The sequence below is a fragment of the Oryx dammah genome, unplaced genomic scaffold (assembly GCF_014754425.2).
Source record: "Oryx dammah isolate SB20612 unplaced genomic scaffold, SCBI_Odam_1.1 HiC_scaffold_9, whole genome shotgun sequence".
In the NCBI taxonomy this organism is placed as follows: domain Eukaryota; kingdom Metazoa; phylum Chordata; class Mammalia; order Artiodactyla; family Bovidae; genus Oryx; species Oryx dammah.
Genome location: NW_024070193.1, coordinates 2,256,477 through 2,283,846, shown reverse-complemented (window position 1 = coordinate 2,283,846; position 27,370 = coordinate 2,256,477). Strand labels below are relative to the sequence as shown.

At 59.1% G+C, this 27,370-nt stretch overlaps 1 protein-coding gene across 4 annotated transcripts in view; it reads right to left on the bottom strand.

Moving 5' to 3' along the window:
- Nucleotides 1–27,370, bottom strand: part of FBLN2 (fibulin 2) — an 89,820-nt gene that overhangs the window by 19,085 nt on the left and 43,365 nt on the right. For all 4 annotated transcript variants that reach the window (XM_040246674.1, XM_040246673.1, XM_040246675.1 and 1 more), the window contains exons 2-5: nucleotides 23,680–24,968; nucleotides 3,301–3,412; nucleotides 1,892–2,021; nucleotides 468–648 (exon numbers count right to left, since the gene is read on the bottom strand). In XM_040246674.1, the coding sequence (XP_040102608.1) occupies nucleotides 468–648; nucleotides 1,892–2,021; nucleotides 3,301–3,412; nucleotides 23,680–24,913 (1,657 nt within the window). In that variant the 5' untranslated portion in view covers nucleotides 24,914–24,968. The remainder of the gene's footprint in view (nucleotides 1–467; nucleotides 649–1,891; nucleotides 2,022–3,300; nucleotides 3,413–23,679; nucleotides 24,969–27,370) is intronic.

Genomic DNA, 27,370 nt, shown 5'->3' with positions numbered 1-27,370 from the left:
GGATGGACGGGTAAGCGGATGAGCAGGTAGATGAATAGGTTGATGGAGAGGTGAGTGAGTGGTTCGGTGAATGGATGGAGGGGTGGGTGGATGAGGGAATCAGTGGTGGAAAGATGGACCAGGATTGGTGGGGGCTGGGTGAAACGGATGGGTGGATGGGGAGGAATAAGTATGGCCGTGTAAGTGAAAAACAAATTGGAGGGTGGGTGGGTAGAGAGCGGAGAGAGATGGGTGGCATGCAGTTGTGCAGAACGGATGGTTAAATAGAAAAGCAAATGAGACCACCGTCTTGAAAATAACAGGAGTCTATCATCAGAAGCCACAGAAGAACTCTGTCCAGAGCAGACCTTGGGAAGGTAACCAAGGTCCCCACAGAAGGCCAGAGGGCACCGCCTTGTCTCGAAGCCCCAGCAGCTGTCCCCTGCCACCCACTGGCCCCCAGGCCTGGCTTGGGGAGCAGCACCCACCTCTCCGTGGTACAGCCTCAGGCTCTGGAGGCCGGCGGACCTCGGGCACAATGAGGGGGTCTTCGCCCTCACAGCAGGAGAGCATGACGTGGTTGCAGGGGTAGCCGAGGTTGGGGTTGGACTCGCACGACTGGCCCTCAGCCCGCACGCGGAGCCCCAGGCCACAGCAGTCACAGCATTGCTGGAGAGAAACGGATGGTCGCTGCCCAGCCCACAGGCCTTCCCCACCTGCCTTCCCCACGGCCTGAGGGCCCATGGGGCTCACTCCAGGCCCCCAGGCTCAGAGGAGGGGCTGATAAATGGGAGCAAATTCACCCCCTCTTGTTTCTTCTGCCCAGGACGTGTTCTCCAGGGACAGACATGTCACCTGTCCCCATGTCCTGTGTCTGGCTCAGCTAGTGCAAGTGTTTTTTAGTAATTCATAAATGACTTCTTATGAAAAGAACTACAAGTTAACCCCTGGCCACACCCATTAACTGCCCCTATATTTACCAGCAGACTCCAATTCTATTCTGGCTGCCTAAAAGACGGCACTTCCCATGGCCCCTTGAAGTTAGAGACAGGAGTCGGTGGGTGAAGCTTTCAGGAGAGCTCTTAACTGGGGTTAACTCAACTTGAAAACACATCTTTTTACGTTCCTACTTCCTCCTTTCTGGAACAGATGTGATGGCTGGAGCTCTAGCAGCTATCTTGTGTCATGAGGTGACCTTAGCGATGGAAACTACAAGCTAAAAAGGATCAAGCGGAAATACAGAAGCATGGGTGCTCAGAGATATTTTTAGATTCACTGTGCCAGCCTGCCTGCCTCCAAAATCAAAGCCTGTAATTTGTTTAAACTACTGTGGCAGACTGACTGCAGTAACAGCGCCAGCTGCTCGCTCTTCACTGTGTCCTCTGTCTTTGCAGAGTGATGGTGCTAATTCTCCTACTGAAAGAGAGGGTTCATTTCCCAGTCTCTTGATTGCGCCTCGTGACTTGCTTCAGCCAAGAGGAGGCAGAAGTGCCAGAGTGCCCTTCTCAGCCCTGGCCACAAAAAGCCCTGCACACCTCTACTTCCTGTGTCGGAGACCTGCCCAGCCACAACCTGAACAAGCCCACGCTAGCCTGCTGGACGCTGGGACCACATGGAGCAGAGAAACACTGTCCCAAGTGACGGCCATCCTGCATCTAGCCAGCAAAGCCACTGGCTTAGAACAGCCACAGACGGACCAAAAGAGAAAATGAAAGCCCTGTGAGGGCAGGGGATTTTGTGTGATCCACTTCTGTGTTCTGCGTGACACGGCCCGACACACACTGGTGTTCCATCAATATTCCCGAACGAATGGGTCCATGGGGCCGCCCCCAGGAGGGAGCCCGACAGCCTGCCCACTCCCTCTGCCCTCGAGGATCTGCGGGCTTGGGCCGCGAGCCCCGGGGCAGCTTGCCTTGTACAGGGAGACGCCACAGGTGTCGTTGTCCTCGTCCCCGCAGGCCTCGCCCTCCTTGGCGCCCAACACGCCGGCCATGCAGCTCTTCTCCTTCAAGTAGGACACGCAGCAGTGCTTCTGGGCCACCCTGCAACAGAGCCGCGCCTCAGCCCCACCGAGCACCCCATCCTCCAGGGACCCCGCTTTCCCAGCAGGGGACGCTCGGCTCAGGGAAGGAAAGCCCCGCCGAGGTCCACTGCAGGCAGGGTCCCTGCTGGCACGCGGGCAGCAGCCAGACGGCACATCCCCACCAAGTGCCATGAGCTCTGTTCTCAGCTTAACCAGGGTGACTCAGGCCTGGGCCCCACGGGGCTCCGGGCTCGGCATCCCTGACCAGTGGTGGGGGTCAGCGTCCCTGGTCCTGCCTCCAGTAACTGTAGGGCTGAGAGAGCCAATGGACCAGCACCCAAGACAGGGGGGATGAAAAAGCAGGCTTCAGCCTCGCTTGAGGAAGGCCACGTCCCAGCAAGGGCCAGCCAGTGGCAGGAACGGTTGCCTATGAAGTAGTGAGGTTCCCATCATAGGAGGACTACAAGCAGGCACCAGAGCGCTAGATTCAAGACTGACGAGTACGGCCCGCCCTAACTCCTAGGCAGCCCGAGAGCAAAGGGGCGAGGCTAGCATTTGAGTATTTCTAACAGAGGGCTTCCCAGGTGGCTGTGCTTAAAGAACCCGCCTGGCAATGCAAGAGAGGCGAGAGACTCGCGTTCGATCCCTGGGTCGGGGAGACCCCCTGGAGGACGGCATGGCAACCCACCCCAGTATTCCTGCCTGGAGAACCCCATGGATAGAGGAGTCCATGGGGTCGCACACAGTGGGACAGGACTGAGCGGCTCAGCACCCAGCAGGGGCTTGGTGCGCGGAGGGCAGGAAAGCGTGTGTGTTAGTCAGGTCAGCAGGCGGATTCTTTACCATCTGAGCCACCGGGACAGTAGGAAGCACAGGACCTAATCCAGGCCAGTCTCCACTGAGCTGTGTGGCTTGGGGTGAATCACGTGCCCTCTCTGAACCTTGTGCAGAAAGAGCAGCAGGCTGGACAAGATGGCGCGCCCCAGGAATAAAGAGGGGGTGAATGTCGGAGAGGATGTCCCCTGGGCCTGGCACAGGGAGGGCGTGGGCAAAAAGGCTTCCTTTGCTGAGTCAGCCATCAGAAGAAGCGATCAAGGCTCAAGGCTGAGCAGGGCCCTGGAGCAGTACTGGTCAGAGAAGCAGCCAGCTGTTCCCGGGTGACACAGTGGGCTGGCTCTCAGGGCCAGTCCGGAGCTCCCCACACCTGGAGAGCACCCACGGGCACCTAACGTGTGCAGAGGGCTCCCGGGGCAGCACAGGGTCCGGGGCTGGGGACGCAGGGCCGACTCCCGCCCTACCTGCACACGTCACCCTCGGCGCCGCTCTCGGGGATGTCCAGGCACTCGTCGTTGTCGATGGCCCACTGCTGCCCGGCTGCACAGCACGTCTCGATCAGGTCCTTCGTGGACACTGTGGGCGGAAACGCGAGCAGAGTCAGTGCCCGGATGGGGCCCGCAGTGCCCACGTGTGCAGGCCCGGCAGGTACAGAGGCTGCCGGCGCCCGGCCAGATCCCCGTCCATCACTGGGCAGGGGCCTCGCCCACCTGCTGCCGCCCATGCGGGCCGCCGCCAGCCCACAGCTCGCAAGCACAACCGTCTCTGCAGAGCGGCCTGGGCGGCTAAGTCCAGCCGGGGGGCGCTGACCACCGGCTAGGCAGGGTTCACAGACCCACTCCGTCTCCAAGGGGACAGCCCAGTGGGACCAGGAGTATCATCAGCTCCTTCCCTGGTCCCCTCCCTGGGCAGTTTCACCAAATGAACCGCAACGTGCCCAAGAGCCTCCAACCCAGACTCTGCCTCTGAGGCACCAGATGAGACACCAACATGTGAGCAGCGGCATCATCGTCAGGGAAAGTTCTTGGGGAGGACGGGTGTGCTGGCCGGGGAGGACGGGTGTGCTGGCTGGGGAGGACGGGTGTGCTGGCCGGGGAGGACGGGTGTGATGATTGGGGAGGACGGGTGTGCTGGCCGGGGAGGACGGGTGTGATGATTGGGGAGGACATGTGTGATGGCCGGGGAGGACGGGTGTGCTGGCCGGGGAGGACGGGTGTGCTGGCCGGGGAGGACGGGTGTGCTGGCCGGGGAGGACGGGTGTGCTGGCCGGGGAGGACGGGTGTGATGGCCGGGGAGGATGGGTGTGATAGCTGGGGAGGACGGGTGTGCTGACCGGGGAGGACGGGTGTGCTGGCCGGGGAGGACGGGTGTGATGATTGGGGAGGACATGTGTGATGGCCGGGGAGGACGGGTGTGCTGGCCGGGGAGGACGGGTGTGATGGCCGGGGAGGATGGGTGTGATAGCTGGGGAGGACGGGTGTGCTGACCGGGGAGGACGGGTGTGCTGGCCGGGGAGGACGGGTGTGATGATTGGGGAGGACGGGTGTGATGGCCGGGGAGGACGGGTGTGATGGCTGGGGAGGGCAGGAGGAGCTGGGGCTTGGGAGAAGGTCTTAAAGGCACAGACCACAGGTTAAAATATGGATGCCTTTTCCTACCTCAGAATTAACATTCTTTGAATAACCAAGAGCTCCGTGGACAAATACAATAGACTGCTGACAGGTTAGGAGGTGTTTTTGGAGCGTCTACACTGACAGAGTTGCTACTGAGAAATACAGTAACCTCCTGGAAATGAACATGAAAAAAGCCAACCCCCAAAGTAGAGTATCTGTGAAGCCAGAAAAATGAGAGAGTGATGGATGGCAGGCACAGGCGGGAGCCCGGGTGCCCTGGGCATGGGAGAGGTGACCACAGCAGCCAGTCCGGGCGGAGACCTGGCCCCTCGGACACAGTTAGGCAGGTCGGCGTCCCGGACCCAGCCGTCCTGCTCCCAGTGTCTATGGCAGGACAGTCACCGTAGCATGGACCCACATTCCACCAGCTCGAGGACGCTCACTTCAGTGGGGCTTATGCAAGCGGTGAGGAGGCAGCCTGAGTGCTTATCACTGGAGTCTCTCTTAGCAAGAGAGAGTCTTGCTAAGATGATAAGGAACCGGGAAATAAGGAAGGTAATTAACGCAACCATTTGCCTCTGCGGTCTGAAAACAAATGACATTCAAAGACGAAGCCCAACTTGGATGCCTATGTACGTGCTGAGGAGGAGCACAGCTTCACAGAATAACTTTGTACCTGGGTCCACAACTCGGGCTACCGCGTATAGTCCTCTCTCTTCCCTTAAGACTCAGCGTCCTGCTCTGTTATGCAGACCCACAGCTGCACAGCTGCCAAAGTCTACGAGGACCTCTAAACGTCCTTGAGCAGTTCACAGAACCCAGCAGGGCCGAGGAACAAAAGCACCAAGACACGTCAGCAGCCTGCAAGGTTCTGGCAACAGAGAGCTCAGCAAGAACCATCTCGTCATTGGCGTAGCATGCATTTCAAGCCACTGAGCTTTCCTGAGTTTCAATTTCCCTTCTGAAAGCAGGGGCAATAAGCTTTGACATCAACCTGAAGGCTGTTCTGAGGCACCAGGAGGAATGCAAAACATTCTTCAAAATCAGTGTCTACCAAAACAAGTAGCAGACATCAGGCCCAGTGGTGAGACATCAGACACGTGCCCCACTGCAGGAAGAAACATGGCAAAAGTATCCACTAACACTCCTGTTCAACACCGTCTGAGAGATGCTGGCAGACACAATAAAGCGAGAAAAAAAAAAAAAAAGAGGCAGCAGAAAAACATCAGAAGAGAAGACACGACTGTCATTCTCTGCAGACGTTATGGTTTCATCTCTCTAGAAAATCCAAAGGAATCAACGTTAACACAGTACTGAAATGAATACTAATTATTATTATTATTTGGTAGAAAAAAATCAACACATACAAACTGGTGGCTTTACCATACACCAGCAACAATTAAATAGAAAAGGTAAAAGAAAAGGAGTCCCACACTACAGAGAAAGAAACCCGGAAATAAATCTACAGAAAACACCCTAAATCTATGTGAAGAAAAAAAGTCGCCTCATTGATGCTTTTGAGCTGTGGTGTAGGAGAAGACTCTTGAGAGTCCCTTGGACTACAAGGAGATCCAACCAGTCCATTCTGAAGGAGATCAGCCCTGGGTGTTCTTTGGAAGGAATGATGCTAAAGCTGAAACTCCAGTACTTTGGCCACCTCATGCGAAGAGTTGACTCATTGCAAAAGATTCTGATGCTGGGAGGGATTGGGGGCAGGAGGAGAAGGGGACGACCAAGGATGAGATGGCTGGATGGCATCACGGACTCGATGGACATGAGTTTGAGTGAACTCCAGGAGTTGGTGATGGACAGGGAGGCCTGGCGTGCTGCTGTCCATGGGGTCGCAAAGAGTCGGACAGGACTGAGTGACTGAACTGAACTGAACTGAATAGGTAAGAGCCAACTCATTGGAAAAGACCTTGACTGAAGGCCAAAGGAGAAGGGGGGCAGCAGAGGATGAGACGGCTGGATAGCATCACCGACTCGATGGACATGGGTTTGGGTAAACTCAGGGAGATAGTGGAGGACAGGGAAGCCTGGCGTGCTGCAGTTCGTGGGGTCGCAGAGAGTTGGACACAAGACTCACAGACTTGAACAGCAGTAAAACGTCTCAATAAAGCTCAGTAAAGAGGAGAAAGAAAGCACAATTCACAAGCAAGAAGGAAAACCTTAATCCAAGCAACTGGATAAAAGCTGAGAACACCTGATGGTGTCTTACCACATCACTCACTTTCCAGTCTCCTCCCAGTGCTTATCGCTACGTGAAACCCTCTTGTTATTCATGAGCTTGCTTTTTCACTTGACTGTTTCGTCCCCTCAGGGTAGGACCTGAGTCTCTGTGGCCCCTGAGAGCGACACCACCATCCACACTTAATCCTCTCCCGTCACACTCCAGGCACGGGGCAGCCTCGCCTTGCTTGAACACCTCTGGTGGCGGGGAGCTCACTCTACCCACGCAGCTTGTCCCTTTCCGCCCAGCTCTGCACACAATGTCCTTTCTTTCACTGGACTGAATTCCTTCTTCCTAAACCTTCTCCAAGACGGCCTTCAAGATTGGCAGATTGCAACAGACCCCTGGGGCTCAGCCAGATGGCAGGAGATGGGTGCCGTATCAGGGTAATACTAACGGCTGGAATGCGCTGAGTGCCGGCCACGAGCCAGGCGGGAGCCAGGCGCTTTGATCTCCACAGGCATTTATTACAGGTGGGAACCGCTGTCAGACCCACTCGAGATCAGGCGGGGAGCCGGATGTCCCACACCTCAATTTCCCCTCTCCAGCCTCAGCTTCTCCACTTGGGCGCCCGGGTGGGTTGATGCAGCCGATCCTGGAGGCCCTGTCTGAGAATCTCAGTGCCAGCCCGGGAGGAGGCTCTCTGCCCTGCGGACGGAGCGGGCTCCCTTCCTGCCGCTGCCCCCCCTGCCCCCCGCCCCCAGCCTGCACTTGGCAGGCTTCCCACCATTCTCTCCTAGTCTTCCCCCCTTTCTCAGACAAAGGAATTCAGGGGCGTGACCCCTGAGGTTGGGAGGGCCACCCACTTGGAGCGGGTGGGGGATCGGCTCGGGGGCCAAGCCTGGCACTGCCCAGTACCGTCCACGGCGCAGGAGTGGGAGGCAGGGCCAGCAAAGCCCACCAAGTGTGGACCCCGGCTCCTCGTCCAGAGCCCAGCACCCCCAGGACCCCCGCCCCACCCATCAACCCCTCTGAGGTCGCAAGCTTCGTCTTTCCGGGTCTTTTTAAGCTCCCTGGCACCAAGCCCACAGAGTTCCGGCCCCAGGGCTCTTCCGTGCGCCCACACCCTGGTTGGCTGAGCTCGTCCAGGCTTGCTCCTGCACACGTGGCTGAGCGACCAGCCCAGGGCACCCTCTGGCGCTGCCATAGCCAGGAGACCACTTCTCCCCGGGTCGTCCCTGCGCCAACCTCAGGACCCTCCTGGACTCCCCAGGCCCTGCCCCCTGCCCTCAGTGACCCCTGTTCTGCTTCCTGTCTCTGAATTTGTGGCCAGGAGAAGGTGGACCTGAGGGCAGGTCCATGCGGTACAAAGGGGTGCACGGCACACCATGCCCCACGAAGACCCGGCGAACCACAGAGACACGGCCTCGAGGGAGCAGCCGTCACGGCCAGACACTGAGCTTCCTCTCAGGCGAAGCTCTGACCCACGGAAGGGCAGCGCGCCTGCTGAGGTGGTGATGCTACCACAAGCACGAGGCGCTTGTGCCCGCAGAAGCCAGGATGGCAGTGACTGGGCAGGCGGCCGCAGCCTCTGTCCCCACGGCTGGTGCTGTGGTGGGTGGCACCCACCTTGAGCCCTTCTGCCACCGTCCAGCAAGTGCCGCATGCTCCTCTACTCACAAACACCCCATAACAAAGGCATTACTGGAAAAGATCGTCTGGTTAGAAAATTCTCAGACTGAAGATGCAAAGAGTTCTGGAAAACTCTGTCCCCAAAAGTGCCACAAGCGAGACAACAAAGGCCAAGTGTGATAGGATTCTACTTACATAGGATTCTACTTACACAGAGGATTCTACTTACATAGGATTCTACTGATAGAGAGAGAAGGCAGAGGAGAGGTTCCTGAGGGCAGGGGCCAGCGATGAGGGGGTTAGTGTTTCATGGGGACAGAGCTTCCATTTGGGAAGAAGAGAATAAGCTCGGGAGCTGGACAGTGGGGAGGGTGGCGATGGTTACATAACAGGATGGGCATTCCGAAGGCCACGGATGTGTACATTTAAAAACAGTTACGATGCCCAGTTACGACGTGTCGTTTACCACAATAGGAAGAAAATAACGCATGCAGCGTAAAAACAAAGCGGTGAGGCAGCGCCTCCCCTCTGAGAAATCTATCAGCTCACAGGTCTACAGTGGGCACGCACGTGCAAGCCCCGGATACCAGCTGCCCCGGAATGTGTGACAGCGAAGGTGCAGACCCAGCCACCCTGCCGGCAGGGCAGCGATATCAGCTGGCGCCATGACTGCCGCATCGCACACGAGTGTCAAAAAGGACACGCTCGGTGTCAGACCTCCATGCAACTCCGTGGCACAATTTCCCAATAGACCACAAGGAGCGAAGAAGGCAGGCTTCGCGCTGAGCAGCGTCTAGTAAGCCACTGCCGACCTCTTCAAACCTGGAGGAGGAAACAGCACCCTACTCCAACATGCCTGCCTGTCAAAATCCCATGGACAGAGGAGCCTGGTGGGCTATATACAGTCCACGGGGCCGCAGAGAGTCGGGCACGACTTAGCAGCACCTTTTCAAAGGGACACAGACACACACACGGAGGGTTTCAGGAGGGGGTAACAGTGCGTGCCCAGCGAGGGGCCTGGCCCTGGTGGGGAGGCAGCACCCTGCCATTCACTGCTGGCCTCCTTTGTACTTTTTATGTGTTTTCCTTATCGCAGGCAGGTACTGCCTATTGAAGAAAAGTGCTGTTATAAAAAAGACCCTGAGCTTCTGGGGACTCTAACCTCCTTTGATCACAGGAAACGGGGTTGGGGGGGGGCAGAACAATCCAGCCTGGAGGTCGTGACCCCTCCAGAGGGTTCCCTCTCCCAGACATCAGAGCCCCAGAGAACGGCGGCTTTGGAACTGCTGCAGAAAAATGTCCACCTGCAGGGTGACGGGCGGCCACCGCCACCAGCGCCCTGTTTGGACAGGATGTTTGCGGGGCCTGAGCAAACAGCCCGGGGAACGCTGCGGCGCCGATGCTCCGTGTTCTCGGGGGGAGGGGTCACCTGCAGGCCCTGGCTGTGCCTGGACGCCTCTCACAATGACTGGAAGATGGACAGACAAGCAAGACTCTGAGCGCTGTCTTCCCGCCCCAGGATCCTGGAGACGATGGCTGAGAACAAGCAGGAGTGGCTGGGCTGAGCCCAGCTGCCAGGCCCAGGCCATCCAGCCCCTCAGAGATGCCTCCATCCCTCACCCAGGGCAGGAGGCCGCCAGCACCACCACCCCTCATAGCCCCTCTCACCGCCTAGCTTCCCTGTGGGGGGTGCCCACTGACTCCCTCCCCCGACCTGAGTCAGCACCTCACCCACCTGCCAACTACCCCAGCCTGACCTGGGAGGCGCCCGGCCACCCTGGCTGACTGGCTCGATCTCTGGCCTGGTGGGCGCCAGCCTGCAGCCGCAGCACCTTCCCTCCAGGTATAGGAAGAGGTCCCATCCCCAGCCCCGTTTTAGAGGTGAGCAGACAGCAGCCCCGACCACACGCCCAGCCAGGGGCAGTCAGGCGGCCAGACAGCAAAAGTTCCCAAGGGACTCCAGTAACTCAGAGCAGTGAGCAAGACAGCTTGACCATGGAACAGAAAAGAGAGATCAGAAAAGACCTACTCAGGCACACCCGACCCTGACTAAGGAGCCTGCAGTGGGCGGTGCGGGGGGCGCGGGGAGCCGGGCTTCTCAACACCCAGACTGGGGGCAACTGAATACCCATTTGAATCAAGACAATATGGTACTGGCACAAAACCAGAAATACACACAAGATAGAAAGCCCAGAGATAAGCCCACGCGCCTACAGGCACCTTATCTTCGACAAAGGAGCCAAGAAGATACAATGAGGCAAATAGCCTCTTCCGTAAGTTGGTGCTGAGAAAACTGGGCATCTACGTGTAAGAGAATGAAATGAGAACACTCCCAACACCACACACAAAGATAAACTCAAAATGGATTAAAGACCTAAATGTAAGACCAGAAACTACAAAACTCTTCGAGGAAAACACAGGCAGAACACTCTGACGTAAATCACAGCAAGATCCTCTATGACCCACCTCCTGAAGTAATGGAAATAAAAACAAAAATAAACAAATGGGACCTGATTAAACCTAAAAGCTTTTGTACAGAAAAAGGAAGGAATTTTGACTCTTGCTCATGCTACCCAGAGAAAAAAGCAAGATCTAATGTGGAAGGTGAAATAAGTTAAAAGATCCAGAATGTAACAAAGGAAAATATTTTCATGACTCCAGGGTAGACAAAGATTTCTTGAAAAGGGCAAAAAATACATTACCATAGAAGTAAAGATCAATAAAGTGTATTTCACTAAACTGAGATGTCTTCATTCCTCAGAAGACAGCATCTGCAATGTGCCGATCAGAAAATGTCATCATGAGAGTGGAAAGAAAAGGCAGAGAATGAGATGAGGCATTTGTGACCCAGCTGAAGATGTATCCTCAGAACATCTCAAGAATTCCTAGGCACTGGCAAGACAAAGAAACCTAATTTAGAAACGGGCAAAGAACAACAAACTGTTCAACAATAACATGAAAATATGCTCAACATCATCAGATGCGAGGGAATGCAAATTAAAACCACCGTGAGATCCCTCTACACGGTCACTAGGTTGGCGATGATGAAACAGACAGACCACATCCAGTGTCGGCAAAGACGGGACAGCTGGAGTGTTGTTGCTCATGGCTGGAGGGGACAGAAACCGGTGACACTCTGGAAAACTGAAAGGGTCGGCCACAGCTCAGATGCAGCAACTCCTCTGCTGGGCGAACACCGTTCGGAAACACACAGAATGTCCACAGCCACAGTACTCACTACAGTTGCTCACCGGAAACAGCCCGAACCCCCATCCACAGCGCGACAGATCAATAAACTATGATTTATCCCTACGACGGAGCAATAAAGAGCGGCATTTTAAAATGAATTACTGCTACACGCAGCAGTCTGGATGAGTCTCAAACACACGGTCCTGAGCTCAAGAAGTTAAATGCAAGTGAAATCGTATCATATGGTTCCCATTACACACAATAAATTCAAGACTAGGCAGGAGTCATTGATAGTGATAAGTCAGCCTTGTGGCTTCCATGGTGGGGGTGGGGCGGGAGGAGGGAGAGCACAACTGGCTGAGAAGGGATACCAGGAAGATTCTGGCCCACTGGAGATGTTCTGTGTCTTGATCTGGGTGGAGCTGCCTGGAACCTACTGAGCTTTTTTTATGAAGAGCCCTGTGCTTTACAGACACAGTACTTTATAAAACTATATAGTAAGACATAAAAAAGTTTTAAATTAATCTAGATGAAAAGATGCTCCAGAACCTCTATGGTATTCTTTAATAAAAGCTTTCAGAAAGAAGGAAATTCAAGGAATAAAACAACACGAACCGGAAAAGATCTCATCGTCCCTGATTAGACACTAGTTTACAAAAGCAACCGGAGGCAACACTCTGGGGACTCGGGAAGTATAAACGCAGCAGGAGAGCACTGGCAACTCTTAGGTGGAGGACCACAGCAGCAGTGTATCCAGAGATGTCTTCATTTCTCAGTTGCAACATACTGTGCCAGACCGAACCGTGTCCATCACACACGCACCTGCGTTCTGTAACTGAAACCAGAGAGAAAGAACAAGCCCTGGACAGTTACGGGACTGAGATTTCTTTCCCGAGCGCAAGCCGCTTAGAGGGTCTGTCCCAGCTACCTGGTGGGGGCTGGGGTAGCAGGTGGTACTTGAGATGCCGGTTGCTGTGGCTGGCAGAGCCGCAGATACTTGCAGGCTCTACGGTGGGCTTTGTTGATGTGGACGGGCCATGCCAGGCTTCCGGCCAGTCCTGGGAAGCTCTGGAAGGTAGTAGGGGGCGGTCGGATGACCAGCATAAGTCCCACCCTCCCAGCCTCCCAGGGAGTAGGGGCGTGGGTCTGTCGGGGGCATTTTAAAGGGCTAGGGTTGTTGGTACCGTCACTATCAATGAGAAGCCAACACCATGGGAAGAGAATAGCCGCTTATACAAAAGCAGGCCGCCCTGATCAGGGGCCGTGCAGAGACTCCTGACAGGCTCTGCTCTGTTCAAGAGGCGTGTGGGGCCCGGGCACCATGGTTAGCGGATGCCACCCCAGAAAGGGCCACTGGGCACATGGAACCTGCAGGCAAATGCTGACAAACTGAACAGGACCAGCCTTGTTTTCTGAGAAGATAACTTTCCCAGAAACGAGGAAGGAACAAAGAGACCCAAGCACTTGGACGTTGCAGTAGACAGCTCAGGCCCAAAGAATGAACGAGTCACTGGGAGAGGAGTCTAGAAGCAGACCACTGCAAGCATCTTTCTGACGCAGGGCACGTGACCAAGGCTGGATGCCCATGAGAGTGGCCTTCGTCTGGAAGGAGCCCTGTCCCTCCCTCCACCCAGGCTCACCTCGGCCACCAGCCAGCCCACCCCCTGCCGAGGCTCCTGGTGGCCCCAGATGTGGGGGTACTCCCTTGCTGTGCTTCTAGAGGCTTCTGCAGACCCCCGTACCCCAGTACAGGCTTGCAGTGTAACTCACACTGCAGAAAAACCAAGACATCTGACATGGATTTTGTTCCTCCTTAGAAAGAACTATGAACTCGCTCTTGTTCATTATGAGCTTCAGAAACGGCTGCTACCCCAGACGACGCTTTGGCTCAAACTAGAGTCTGATGGCATTCCGGTTCTTGGGATAGCTTTTCGTTTTATAGACGAATCTTGTAAACGACATCATTCTATTTTCCTGTTCTTTCCAGATAGTTTAATTACCAGTTCATCATACATGCACACAGTTTAATAAGAGAAGATGTTTATCTATAAGGCAATTTGGGTTTTCCCGAGCCAGTATTTACTCTAAGAGAAATGTAAATATAACTTCAATTCCCATCTTATTAAAACTGACTTGTCAAAAACATTTTAAAAAATCACATAAAAAAAACTGGACAAGTTTTTTTTTTCTGTTCTGAGATGAGATGCAAACAGTAAGCAGAGCATCAGCAGAAGGGACATGAAAAATCCTGCCTGAGGAAGGGCAGCAGGCACCCTGGGGTCCGTCATCAGATGAGGCAGTGGGGTGGGTGGTGGTGGGGTGCATACTGGGCAAGGGTCTGGGGCTGCAAGGTTTCCAGTGTTCCCAGCTGGGATGCCCTGGGCCAGGCTGGGGTCCCTCTGGAACCAAATTCCCAGCGACATTCCGTGTCTCGTAACACACACACGTGGCCCACCCAACCCAGATCTTGGCCAGATCTCTTCCCCACCCCACCTGCAAATATCTTCATCCTTTGTCCCGGTCCCCCGCAGTTCGCAGTGTCTGGCGAATATTCAAAGTGAAGGGACCCAGAAGAGATGGGAACACCCCCTCCCCCACTGAGGACCCTAAACTGGACATCACTGGGAGCAGAGCTGGGAAGCCGGAACCCTGCTCTGCCTCCCATGGGTTGACCCACTGCACACAACACCCTCAGCCTCTCTGTTCCGGGATCCAGGCTTTGGGGGCCAGGCGGTGATGGACAAGGAATCACGAGACCTTCCCTGAGCGACCAGCTCCCTCCCCTGAGGCCATCCGCCTGACCAGGCGGGCCTGACTTGGCAGGAAAGAAAGAGGCCGGCCGCTCCCCTCTCTGAGCAGGTCTCCATGGCCCAGACCTCTGCTCTGACTCCCACAGCTACTCCACCTGGGAGTAGGCGTCCACCCCCCATGCCTCCCTCCAAGATGGGCCCGCGAGCCGCCCTGGCCCACCGAGCTGGGGCCGCCTGTCTCAGCAGGCACATGCTGCTCCCCGGCTGGGAGGCGGCGTCCAGCTGACCCTGATCCACCACCCGGCCTGCTCACTGCGGACGGAGCCCACTTGGGTCACCCTCTCCAGGAGCCTAGAGCCTGTTTTCTGGACTTGGATTCCGCTAGGCCAGGAGTCGGAGCTTTGGGGACCCCACCCTCTAAGCTTGCTATGAAGTCTGCCAGGCCCCCGTTGGCCTCTGTGTCCCAGACGTATAATTAGGGGCAGTTGGCGCTCTGTGAGTCTAAACCACGGCAGCAAGCTGGTGCCCACGGCAGCTTTGCTGGGGCCTTGATATACGTTTACAGATCTGCAGACTAGATCCAAAATTCCAGAGCCGAGGCAACTCTTGGAAAATCTAAAGTGACGGGTCATGCGCCTCGTCCCCCCTCCTTCTACAGCAACGCTGGAGCTGGGGACCTGGAGCCTCGATCTTCTGACCACGGGGAGAACCACACCCCCCGGGCCAGGCAGCTGGACAAACCCCAGGAGGCGCCATCAGCGGTCGGTCGGCAAACATCCACTTCACCACCCTCAGCGACCCTGCACGTGGACGTGACTTCCCTGTGCCTCAGGCGCCTCGGCTATGAGGTGCGGATGACGGCCCCCCACGCCACGGGTGTCCCGGTTGGTAACACCCTGATCGAAACGTGTCCAGGGAGGACCACAGCGCCTGCCACGGGATGTACACACAGCCCGACCGAGGCTGAAGGAGGAGATGCTCCCCATTTCTGGGACGTCAGCCCATGGCCAGGCTGTGCCGCCGAAGGCGGGACCCCCCAGGATGGGAGCTGAGTCCGTGGGCAGGCGCCAAAACGAAGGTGCAGGGCAGGGGCCAGCCTGGCGGGGAGTTAGGGGGAGATCTCTGCAGGTCTCAGGGGCTGGAGGGGCAGGCGGGGGTGGGGGCAGACAGTGAGCCGCTGAGCGCTCCCAGCCAACCCTATGAGGCCCGGCCCCTTTGCCTCTTCACCAGAGGGACAACTCTTGGCCCCAGAAAAGGCCACATCTGTTCGCTTAAGCAGAAACAAACCCGCAGCCCACCGCCCAGAGTGCTGGGCCCCGGGGCAGGGATAGAACGGGGCTCAGGCCACGGCAGCTGCTCTGAGCGGGCAGTCATCCCCTCTCTCCGCCGGTCAGTAATCCATGGCGGGGAGAGCTTACCCTTCTGTCTCACCGATGCTGACACTGAGCCTCAGAGAGGGTGCGTCCATCGCCTGACGTCACATAGCCAGAGCCTCAGAGGCAGGGCTCTCGCCCAGGGACTCGCCTTCTGAAGACCAAGCTGGCTCATGGCCAGCACAACTTGGCCCCACGCCCGACTTCCCTGCGTGGAGATCCTGGAGCAGGCAGGGAGGGTCCGGTAGACACCCTGTCCATGCACAGCTGGCCTCGGCCGGACAGAAACTCCTCCTGGAGGCCCCAGACGCTGGAGGACCAGGGGTCCGAGGCTGCACAACCCCGGCCCCACCTGCAGGAAGCGGTGGAGGACGACAGGGCTGACACTCCCCCCGGGGAGCCCACCGCCCCCACCTCTGAGCTGCAGGTCACGGGGCACCTGGGCTCTGGAAGGTTCAGGGCACAGGAGGCCCAGGGGACTTGGCTGGGCCTCAGGAGAGCCACTTGGTGGGTGAACAGGTAGCAGCATGGAGCTCAGAGGGACTGCCCTCCAGTGGAGTGCCCGGGACACCGGCGTGAGGCCAGCCCGGCTACGCAGCAGAGCCCAGCACACGGCGCCAGCTTCCTCCCAGCTGAGAATGCACTCTAGCAGGGAGCCCTCAGGAAGCCCACTGTAGAGATGAGAAAATCGAGACCCGGGGCAGTGAAGTGATGTGCCTAAGGTCACACAGCCAGCGCGGGGAAGGGCAGCTTCAGCCTTGGGGACCAGGCCAGGGACCCCCGAGGGTCAGAAGGACCTGGATTTGTGGCTGGCCCACCACTGCTCGCTGCTGGGCCGCAGGCTGTGTCCCCTGGCGGGAGAGGACTCGCTGGCAGGCTGTTTGGGGGCTGAGATGAGGTTCCCAGAGCGCCAGCCTGGGGTAGATTCACTGCAGTGACCACCTAATGTGCTTCCTTTCTTTCCCAAACCCCCTGTAACGCACATCAAGAGGGACCCTCGACCCCAGGCCAGCATCCTGCCTGGCGGGCAGCAGATGCGGAGAAAGCAGTGGCTGAGCCGGTTCCGAGTCCGGTCCAAGAGTCCCCGTGCGCATCTCATCTTTGCCTGGGAGCCCTGTTTCCACGATGGGGTCGGGCGTGTGGGGCAGAGACAGCTGCCCTGGTGGGGACCGTCCTGAAACACCCGCTCCCACAGCAGCCCCTCCCAGCGGCCACTCCCAGCCTGGGGCAGCGAGCCTGGCCGACCTGTGATCTTAGGAGCGGGAAGAAACGCAGACGGTGCACCGCAGAGGTTCCGCAGACCATTCGTGCTGTGACTGAGGCGTGTCCCCCGCAGGAAGGACCACCACCGGTCTGGCAAGACGGCGGAGAGATCACCCCGCACCCCACGCAGGGCTGGCAGACCTCCCGGGGGCCCCTCGGCCAAAGCAGGGGCGAGAGGAGCGCACGCGCACACCAACGGTCCCGGGGGACATGTCCCTCCAGCCGAGATGCGAGCATCTCGCGGCCCTGCTCAGCGCTCTCCTTGGCGCTCTTTAGCATCTGACACAGATCTGACGTGTTCTCAGGGGTGGCTGTGGGCAACCCCTCCCACAGGGTGGAAGGCCCGTGAGGGGTGCCAACTTCATCCAGTTTGATCTCAGCTGTCTCTCTGGCACCTAGAATTGTGCAGGAGGCACTCATAAATATTTGCTGACTCAGTAACCTAGGGAAACAGGCACTCTTGTACGCAGCAGGTATGAGGACCGTCTGGTACCATCAGTGGAGGGAAGCTGGCAGGCACCGATTAGACGTACACACCCCGTGGTCTCTCCAGCAGAGCCCATGGCAGCCGGCTGGTGCCTCCCTGGAGAAAAGCGTGCAGGCAGTCATCAAAACACAGGAGTGGCGTGCGCACAGCAGCCTCCTCCGAAGGGTCCAGACCGGAAACAAGCCCACAGCCCTTCAGGAGAAGGAACCACCAACCGGGGTCTGTCCTCACCATGGAGCGGCTCTCAACCACAAAAAGGACCAACCGCGGTGCCCACAACATGTGGACATGAACGTGCTGTGCTGAGCGCAAGTCGCCACCCCAGAGAGCAGACTACACGGCCCCGTTCACAAAACTCCCAGAGCTGCTTGCGGTCAGGGCAGCAGTTCTGGGAACGGGCACAGACGAGGGGACCCTGCATCTCGGGATGACGCCTCATGACCCGGGTGCTGGGCACGCCACCCGGGCGTTCACCTCTGAGACATGTCACTGAGCTGCAAGTTTCTGAGGCTGCCCCGGGGGCACGGTGGGAAGAACCCGGCTGCCAAGGCAGGGGACACAGGGAGACAAGGGACACAAGTTCAACCCCTGGGTTGGGAAGAAGTCCTGGAGTAGCAAATGGCAGAATCAGACACGACCGAGTGACTGGGAGCACGCACGCGTGCACGCTTCTGAGAGGGTCTCCTGATTATATTGGCCAAATGGCTCACCAAGAGTAAAGAGAGAAACCCACGTGGACACGGACCCAGCAACTTCCTGCCAGGACAGGAAGACGTTCACTGCGGCAATGGAGAGAACCGAGCATCCACCAGCAGGGACAGTGAGCGACTGCGGGGGCGAGCAGAGAGCAGAGCTCCTCCCCACGTGCCGACAGGGAGAGCCCCAGGGTGGGCTGTCCATGGAGGAACGCAGGGGACAGAAAGGTCCGCACACAACGCTGTATCTGTGAAAGCTAGTGCACACGTCTAACACACGTGGCACCATCGACCTGTGGTTCCCAGGCGTGCTCCTACGCCCTGGGGTCCCTGAGACGGAGCCTGGGACCCATGGGGTCACGGTTACTCTCAGAACAACACTGGTGGCCTCCTTCATGCCCCTTCTCCTATGAGTAGGCGGTGGAATCTTCCAGAAACCATGTAACAGTGATGATGGCATCGCTTTGATGGCTAACGGAACGCGCGCTTGTGTGTTCAGGGCTGTCTAAACTTGAGAAAAGGAGCTCAACGTCACCAGCCTTCAGGGAAACGCCAGTGAAACCCGCAGTGAGATATCACCCAAGACTTCAGCACATCACATTCAAAAAAACATACAGGGACTACCTGCCTGGTGGTCCAGTGGTTAAGACTCTGAGCTCCCAATGCAGGGGGCTGGGGTTCAACTCCCGGTTGGGGAACCAGGTCCCATATGCTACAACTAAAACCCAGTACAGCCAAAAAAAAAAAAAACTAAATTAAAAAAAAAATACAGACAATAACAAGTGCAGGCGAAGACAGCAGGGCAGCCGCTGTGGGTTAACAGTTCTGTGTTCCATGACAGTTACACAGAGTTACCAGATGACCCAGCAAGACTACATTCCTGGGTACATTCCCCAAAGATGTGAAAACACACAGCCACTCAAAGGTATGTAATGAACACCAAGAGCAGTGGCACTCACAGCAGCCAAAAGGTGCCAACTGTTCATCACCTGGCAGCACATAGAGAGGAACGCCCGCCACGAGGAGTGCAGCCCTGATTCATGCTGCAACCCGGAGGAAACGCCGAAGCATCACGCTGAGTAACTACCCGGGGGGAGTCCCCAAAGGCCACATACTCTGTGACTCCACGTCCAGGAATGTCCAGCACACGCAATCCACAGAGACGGCGACTAGACCGCAGTCTGCTGGGGGCTGGGAAGAGGGAGCCGGAGGTGGCTGCTACTGGTATGGGGTTTCTTTCTGGGGTGACGAGAGTGTTCTAGAATTCGATTCTGATGATGTTTTCACAACCCTGACAAAACCTACTGAATTGTACGCTTTAAATGGGAGGGCTTGGTGCACGAACAATGTCTCATAAAGCTGTCTAGGAAGGAAGGGAGGGAGGGAGGCAGGAAGGAAGGAAACCGTTTTTCTAAAGCCAAGAAACCCCCCTCAGGCCAGACCTTCACTATGGGGAGCGGCTGTGAAATGCGCCCTTTTCCTCAAAGTGCCATAGGCTCTGGGGGCCGCCAAAGCCGGGGATCCCTTCCTGCCCCTGGTGCCCCATGGGAGCTGTGAGCCCACCCCTCGCCTGGGAGATGAGGGCCCCCTGCTCAGCTCTACTATGACCTCTAGAAAATCCCCTCCACTCTCAGGATCCCAGTTCCTCTTCCATGGAATAGAAGGACCACACAAACCCTCCCAAGGTCACCACACAGGACCTCTCAGTGCCCTGACAGGCACCCCCTGCAGAGGACCCATCCACTACCCAGCTGCCAACTGGGGCCAGGCCAGTGACGAAACTGAGGGGAACCAACCCAGGACAGTCCACCCCCTCTGCACCCTGACGGGCAAGCAGCCCCTTCTCAGATCCCTCGGCGGCTGCCCCAGGACACAGGGGCCTGGTGGGCCCACAGAAGCCGATTTCCAACAAAAGCCAGGAAGCTCGAGTTCACAAAACGTCTTCTAAATGTGTGCAACAAAATCCGAGCGCTTACGAAGGTGCTTTGCAGAAAGACGCTAACCCGTGGCACTGGCGTACACCCTCAGCCCAACAGCAGACAGAGGAGAAGGGGGCAACCAAGGATGAGACGGCTGGTGGCATCGTCGGCTCAACAGACAGGAGTTTGAGCAAACTCCGGGAGACAGTGAAGGACAGGGAAGCCTGGTGTGCTGCAGTCCAAGGGATCACAAAGGGTCGAATACGACTGAGTGACTGAACAAAACAGAGCGGGGGCCGGCCCCAGCTGTGCGGGGTCAGTGAGGAACCTGGGGCTCAGAAGGGTGGCATCCCAGGCCTCAGGTCACACGAGGAGCGAGGCTGAGCTTCGCCTGGGGACTCAGCGTGGACGGGAAGGGGCCGGGGTGGGGCGCGGCGCGTGGCCCGGGTCCTTGGTCTGCTCCCAGCGGCATGGGCTGGGGCAGGGCCACCTGGCCTGCCTGTGAGCTCGGCATGGGGGGCGGGGGGACAGGTTGTCTTTACTGTCTCCAGGGCGCTCTGGGAGCCAGGCGCTCTCGCACAGGACGTGGGCTCAGCTGTCCAAGTTTCCAGCCGTGCTCGGGGACCTCTCAGACCCAGCGCGAGTTTAAATCTCCCATACGCCTGGACTAGAGAGGACAGCGGAGGCGACGGTCTGCGGTCATCATCCAGGGACCAGGCAGAGGTTGGGCAGGTCTCTCTGCTGCCTGGACCCACAACCCGGGGACTCTGGGGGACCCTGGAGAACCCCAGACGCTGAAGGCCCCACGTTCTGGCCCCTGCACCCGGAGGAAGCGTTCCATGACCCAAGTAAGACTGTACCAGCTCCTGCCTCACACAGGCAGGGCACCCCCCTGCCCCTGGGGAAAGGCCCCAGTCTTCGTGCTGAGGGTAACACTGCTGCCCTGGGCCGGGTCCCTGCCCCTCCCGGGCCTCTTCTCGCCCCAGCCACACAGCCTCATCCCCCAACCTCCCCTCCACCTGCAGGGCCTCTGCCAGACGCACTCTCTGCTCCCCACTGCCACTCGGTCAACAGCTCCTCCTGCTCAAACAGCCCTTCCTCCAGGAAGCCCCCCCTGATCTCCAAGGACGTCAGATCCCCTGGACAGGCCTGCAGAGCACGTCCGCTCCACTCCCACGACGCTCGAGCTTTCTCTTCCGCTGAGCTATACGGTCCCGGCGACAGGGCCGCACTGGATTTTCGGGAACATCTGGCATGCGTCACAGCCCCCGGGCAGGCCGGGCACCAGAAGTGACTGTTGGGGCGAAGACGTGGAGAAACGGGGGGTGAGGGGGGCCCACCGCTTCCTGCACGTGTGTCGGTGGGGAAGCAGCCCCGATTCCTCCGCTGTATACCGAGGGGGCAGCTGTGACGACTGAAAGGGCCTCTGATCTCAGAGAGCTTACGACAGTGCAAGTACAGACCCTGAGCATGATACGGGCTGTGCAGTTGGCATACGGGTATCTCAGTGTCAAAGCTTCTCTGTTAACCAGACGTCGAGCAGCTCAAACACCCCTGCCCAGCAAAACCCGGCGGCGGGGGCTCCTCCTCACACAGGGTCCCAGGGCCTGCAGGTTTCGCTGGGGTCCTTTTCTGGGGAGGGGGCTGCCTCCAGCTGGGCCACCCTGACCCCAGGTTCCCTCCCTTGTGCTCAGGGGGGCGGGGTGGGGTGGTCCCTGGGTCCCTCCATCCTGCCAGCCCAGCAGTAGAAGCCCCCGAGTGACAGCAGGCGTTAGAGCCCCTTTCCCTGCAGGGGAGTCAGGCATGTGGCTTCCATCAGGTCCCATCTGGACATCCCAGAGGCAGCCGGGAACCCTGGCAACGCTCGGAACCCTGCCCGAGCCGGGCCTGGGGCGATGGCTGGCAACCACCTTCTCTAGGCCCGGGATGCCACGGCAGCATGGCCGAGGGGCATTTCCGCCCCGTGACCCACCTCTCAGCAGGTCCCACAGGCAAGCAGGACCAAGCTACCAGCTCCTCAGTTTCACCCAAGGGCCCTCCTTCCCTTAGGATCCCCCAGCCGCTCCCTACAACAGCAGCCAGAAGGCGCAGAGGCCCTGGCTGCCCCAGCGACGCGCCATTGGACCCCTGACCCCCACCCACCAGGCCTCCCGCAACCCCCTCCCCACGCTGTGTGCATGGTGGTGACCACGAATAATTCCGTGTGCCCATCCACGCATGCTCTCTGCCCCCACCGGACCACAAAGGGCAGAGGCTGTGCCCGCCCAGTTTCACCAGCCCGACCCCTGGTGCAGAGAGGCTGTTCCATACTTGTCTGTTGTAGAAACTGAGGGGGCGGACTGAGAAACAGGGTGGATAATCACGGCGAGCATTTTTAATTACTCAGCAGTGCTGCGCCCCTCTCCTAGCTTGAATGAGTTAGTTCATTTAACCCTCAGAACCCTTCCCCGCCCCCGACGAAGGGCCTTCCCTGCGCTTATAGATGGAGAGAGCAAGGCACAAAGTGGTGCCCGCCTGAGTTACAGGCTGGGAGAACTGGTAGGGGTCAGGGGTCAGGTAGAGGGATCAGGGATCAGGGTGAGGAGGAGGTGGCAGCGAGATGGATGGGGTGACGGGCGGCGGTCAGTCCTTGTTCATGCGGCCAGGACCAAACTCCTGGGTCCCACTGACATTCACCCTGCCCGCCCCCACAGTCCACACCTCCCTCCCCGGAGGAGCACCAAGAAACCCAGCCCGTCCTGTCCCCGCCCTCCGCCGGGCCCCTGCCAGTACAACCCTCGGATGGGACGAGGGGCACTGAGTCAGGGGCCCCAGCCCCTGGCCAACTGCAGCAGCAGCCACACCCCAAAACCCATCTGAGAAAGCCCAGGCAGAGAAAAAAAAACCTGGGGTGCCCAAGAACAAAGCAAGCCTCCAGGATTCCAAGGCCCACAGCCACAGAGAGGCCTCTGGCAGCAAGCAGAGGGGTGGGGGGCCGTGTCTATTTTGGAAACCCCGGAGGCGGCAGGCACAGACTTGGGAGCCAGGCCTGCGAGCCCGCCCGCTCGGGCACACGTGGACTTCATTACGCTCCCCACCTCCTGCAGGCCCGGGGGCCTGGGTGAGGAGGAGCCCCCGGAAGCCCGCTGCCCTGGTGGCAGCCCGCCACCTCCTGCCGTGAGACCACGAACCACACCTTTCCACCCTCGACCTGGTGAGCTGAAAATCAGGAGCCCAGCGCCCAGCTTGTGTGGGGATCGAGCCACAGACGGGGCAGGCACTCAGTGAGGGCGAGTTCTGTGCCGTCCACTGAGAGCAGGATGCAGGGAAGGAGCCGCCGGGCCGGGGGCCTGCAGTCTCAGCCTCAGCACACCGTGGACGCCCGCCAAGGGCCACAGCTCTGGAACGATGGGGCCCCCGTCCCCAGGAAACCCTCCTGGACCCCGCCCAGGGGTGGCCCGCTCACAGCCCACGGACCAGGGCCAGCCGGGCCCATGCCTGCCTCCCCAGGGTCCCACAGGGCCTGCCCACGGCTGATGCCCAGTGAAGGTCTTCACAGTGAACAACCCAGGCCTGGACAGGACGTGGACTCCCTGCCGTGGACAGAGGTCTCCAGACAACAGGTTCCCAGGGCTCCCTCAGAGGGGTGGGGCTCGGCCACAGACCCCCCACCCAACCCCTCTCCAGCTGAGCACAGACCTGGGCTGGCACCAGGACCCGAAGACGCCCTCCGCTGGACGAGGTTCCCTGGAGGAGCCAGGGAAGAGTCTTACCTTCCAGGCCGCCTCTGGGGACAGAGTGCACGGAGTTGGGGTCCTCCTCCTCCTCCAGCCGGGACCGGGGCCTGGCCGGCTGCTGGGGCACTTCCTGGGTTGGCGGGGCGCGGGGGACCTCCTGCTGAAGCGTGGTCAGGGTGGCAGGGGCACTGGGCTCGGTGGGGCCCGCGGGGGGGCCCTGCGTGGTCTCGGTCAGGACGATGCCGGGCACACTGAGCGTGGGAGGGGGCCCGGCACTGCGGTGCGTGGCCTGCACGTCGGGGATGAGGTTCTCTTCCACCCCGGCCCTGGCCTCAGCCCTCTCCTCCCGGACAGGGTGAGCCAGCATCGGGCCTGCTGTGGGCCGTCCGTCCAGCCCCCGGGGGCCACCTGCGGCCAGCTGCTCCCGGCCGGCCGGCGCCTCCCTGTCTTCCTGACCGTCGTCTGTCACTCTCCTGGCTTTGGCCTGCACGGGGGCCGGGGGACCCAGAGCGGCGGCTGCCGTGGGCCTGGGGAGGGTGGCTGGCCAGAGAGTGGCCTGGAGGGCTGAAGGGGGCTGACCCCCGCCTCCCAGAGCGGCCGGGCCCCCAGCGCCCGCCTGGAGCTCGCCCGCCAGGGCCTCTGCCTCGGCCGCCTCCTGGTCGTAGCTGTAGGGGTCCTCGTAGTGCCGCTCAGGGTCCCCCTCCTCGGCGTCCGAGGCGTTTCCGGGGGTGGCATCTCCGTGGCAGTTGGGCAGCGGGTAGCAGATGAGCTCGCCGCCCGCGTCGGGGCAGTGGCAGGCCCGGCAGGGCGCCAGGCGGACGGTGTGGCCGGCGGCGTACTTGCGGCCGGAGTGGATGCAACCCACCTGGCCACACTGTGGGCAGCTGTCCGCCGCCACCACGGCCTCGATGCAGTTGGGTGGCAGCTCCGGGCAGGGCATGAACTGGCAGCTGATCTTGCCGCCGCCCGGCGGGCAGGAGCACTCAGTGCTGCCGAAGTCCACGAAGTAGGACTGGCCGGCGGGCACGCGGCCGCGAACGAAGCCACCTTGCAGGCAGTCGTAGTACTGGTAGCCCTCGCAGGCACAGCCCTGCTGCACGCACGTGGCGCAGCAGGCCCCCGGCTCCAGCGCGTCCTCGATGCAGTTCTCCAGTGGGGGGCACTCGACGCCCGTGCAGTCCTGCCCTGGGGCCGCTGCACCGCCGGGACTCAGGGCCAGGGCCAGGGCCAGGGCCAGCCAGGCTCCCACAGGCTCCCCGAGTCGTGCCATGCCCCACAGCGGGCCACGTGCAGCCTCCAGACGGACCGTCCTCTCCCGCAAGGCCCTGGGGGAATCGGAAAGGATAGGGGTCAGCACCGCATGGTGGGGGTGGGGGCACTCGCGTGCACGCCCGGCACACACGCCAGCACGTGGGGGCACAGCTGGACAGCCTCACCGCCTCCGTCCGCACGCAGAACTCGGCCCACATCCCTGCACACACACTCCCACCTGCTCAGACGCTGCAGACAGGTCACCGCGGTTCTCATCTGGGTGATGTAGAGGGTCGCCAGCACCTAGCTCAGGGCCGCGGCCCCCGCCCTCACCCGCCTTCCGACATGTCCCCGAGTGGGACCCTCTGCCCCCAGTCCTGCATGCACACACACACACAATCACACGTGCTCACTGGGCACACGGCCACAGGCACGCGGTGACGGGCAGGCAGAGGCCCCACCACGGTCCTCCAGGCAGTTATGAGCACTGTGTCACCAAGCCTCGCCCATGTGCTGGGACACCACGGGTGCTCTTGCACACACGGTCCCAGGCATGTGCACACGGCAGCACCCAGCTTATCTCCCCCCGAAATCCAGGTTGACTCCCAGCCACGCGCCCAAAGGCCCGGGACAGCCAGCCAGAGGACACAGCCAGGTGGATGCGAGGCAGGAACCAGGCCCTCCCAGGTCTCACGCAGCAACCAAGCCCCCCACCACTGTGGCCCTCGGGTCCCAGGGCTCAGGAACAACCCCCAACAGACCTCCCATGACTGCAAGCTTAGCTGCAAGGCAGCCTTCTGCCAACCTCCTCAGCAAACGTTACTGCCGTTTGCAGAATTAGCCTTGTATGCACACTGTCCTGCACACACACACACACGTGCACACACACACACACGTGCACGCACACACACAGCCAATGCCGTCTATTCATGGGGCCCTGTGAACAGCTCCCCGCCTCTGTCCTGCTCCTCCATCCACCCTGCCAGCGCCTCTCCATCACCACAGCCCGCCCCTCTCCACCCAGCCCTGCCCGCCTCCTTCCACCCACCCCTGCCAGCCCCTCTTACCCACCCCTGCCCGTCCACCTCCATCACCACAGCCCTGCCAGCCCCTCTTACCCGCCTCAGCCCACCCACCTCCATCACCACAGCCCTGCCCCGCTCTAGCCGCACACTCTCCTCCTCCCACCAGTACCCTGGAAGCCGCCTGCCGCCTCCCTCTCCCTGATCGCTTTCTCTGCAAAGCCAGTGTGCTCTGAGAGCGGCTGACCCCACGGCTTCCCGGCCAGCAAGGAGCAGCCTGGATTCCCTGTGGGAGCCACCCCGACCTGCCCTCCAGGGCCCTCATGTGACCCCCGCAACCCTTCCTCAGCCTCCTCTACAAGCTACTCAAATGTCGCCTTCTCACAGGTCCTCACTCGTCCCCTCACCTCCATCCTCACAAAGGTCACTGGTCCCACGGCCCGGGGACCTGCCGCGACTCGGGAGCAGGCCTGCACCGCCCGGGGCCGCGTGCTCCTGGTCAGAGACTAGGGGTCCCTCCCCACCCACTCCCCGCCCCGGAGCTACGTCAGTCACTGCTAAAGTGCTCTGATTTAGAAACGAACACAATGAAGCGACGCCACTAGTATTTTAAGTTTGTAAATTTCACACCTAAGAAATATAAGGATAGGGACTTCACTTTACTATGTTTTTAACAGAGCGAAAGAGGAAACACGACAAGAGAATGTGGGAGAACACGGGAGAACACGGGAGAACACAGGAGAACACCATGAGAGAACACGGGAGAAACAATGAGAGAACACGGGAGAAACAATGAGAGAAGACGGGAGAAACGGTGAGAGAACACGGGAGAACATGAGAGTACACGGAAGAACATGAGAGAACACGGGAGAAACGAGAGAAGACGGGAGAAACGGTGAGAGAACATGGGAGAAACAATGAGAGAACACGGGAGAAACGGTGAGAGAACACGGGAGAAACGGTGAGAGAACATGGGAGAACATGAGAGTACACGGAAGAACATGAGAGAACACGGGAGAAACGAGAGAACTTGGGAGAAATGATGAGAGAACACGGGAGAAACGGTGAGAGAACACGGGAGAAACGGTGAGAGAACACGGGAGAAATGATGAGAGAACATGGGAGAACATGAGAGTACACGGAAGAACATGAGAGAACATGGGAGAAACGAGAGAACTCGGGAGAAATGATGAGAGAACTCGGGAGAAATGATGAGAGAACACGGAAGAAACGGTGAGAGAAGACGGGAGAACATGAGAGTACACGGAGGAACATGAGAGAACACGGGAGAAACGAGAGAACACGGGAGAAACGGTGAGAGAACACGGGAGAAATGATGAGAGAACACGGAAGAAACGATGAGAGAACATGGGAGAACATGAGAGTACACGGAAGAACATGAGAGAACATGGGAGAAACGAGAGAACTCGGGAGAAATGATGAGAGAACTCGGG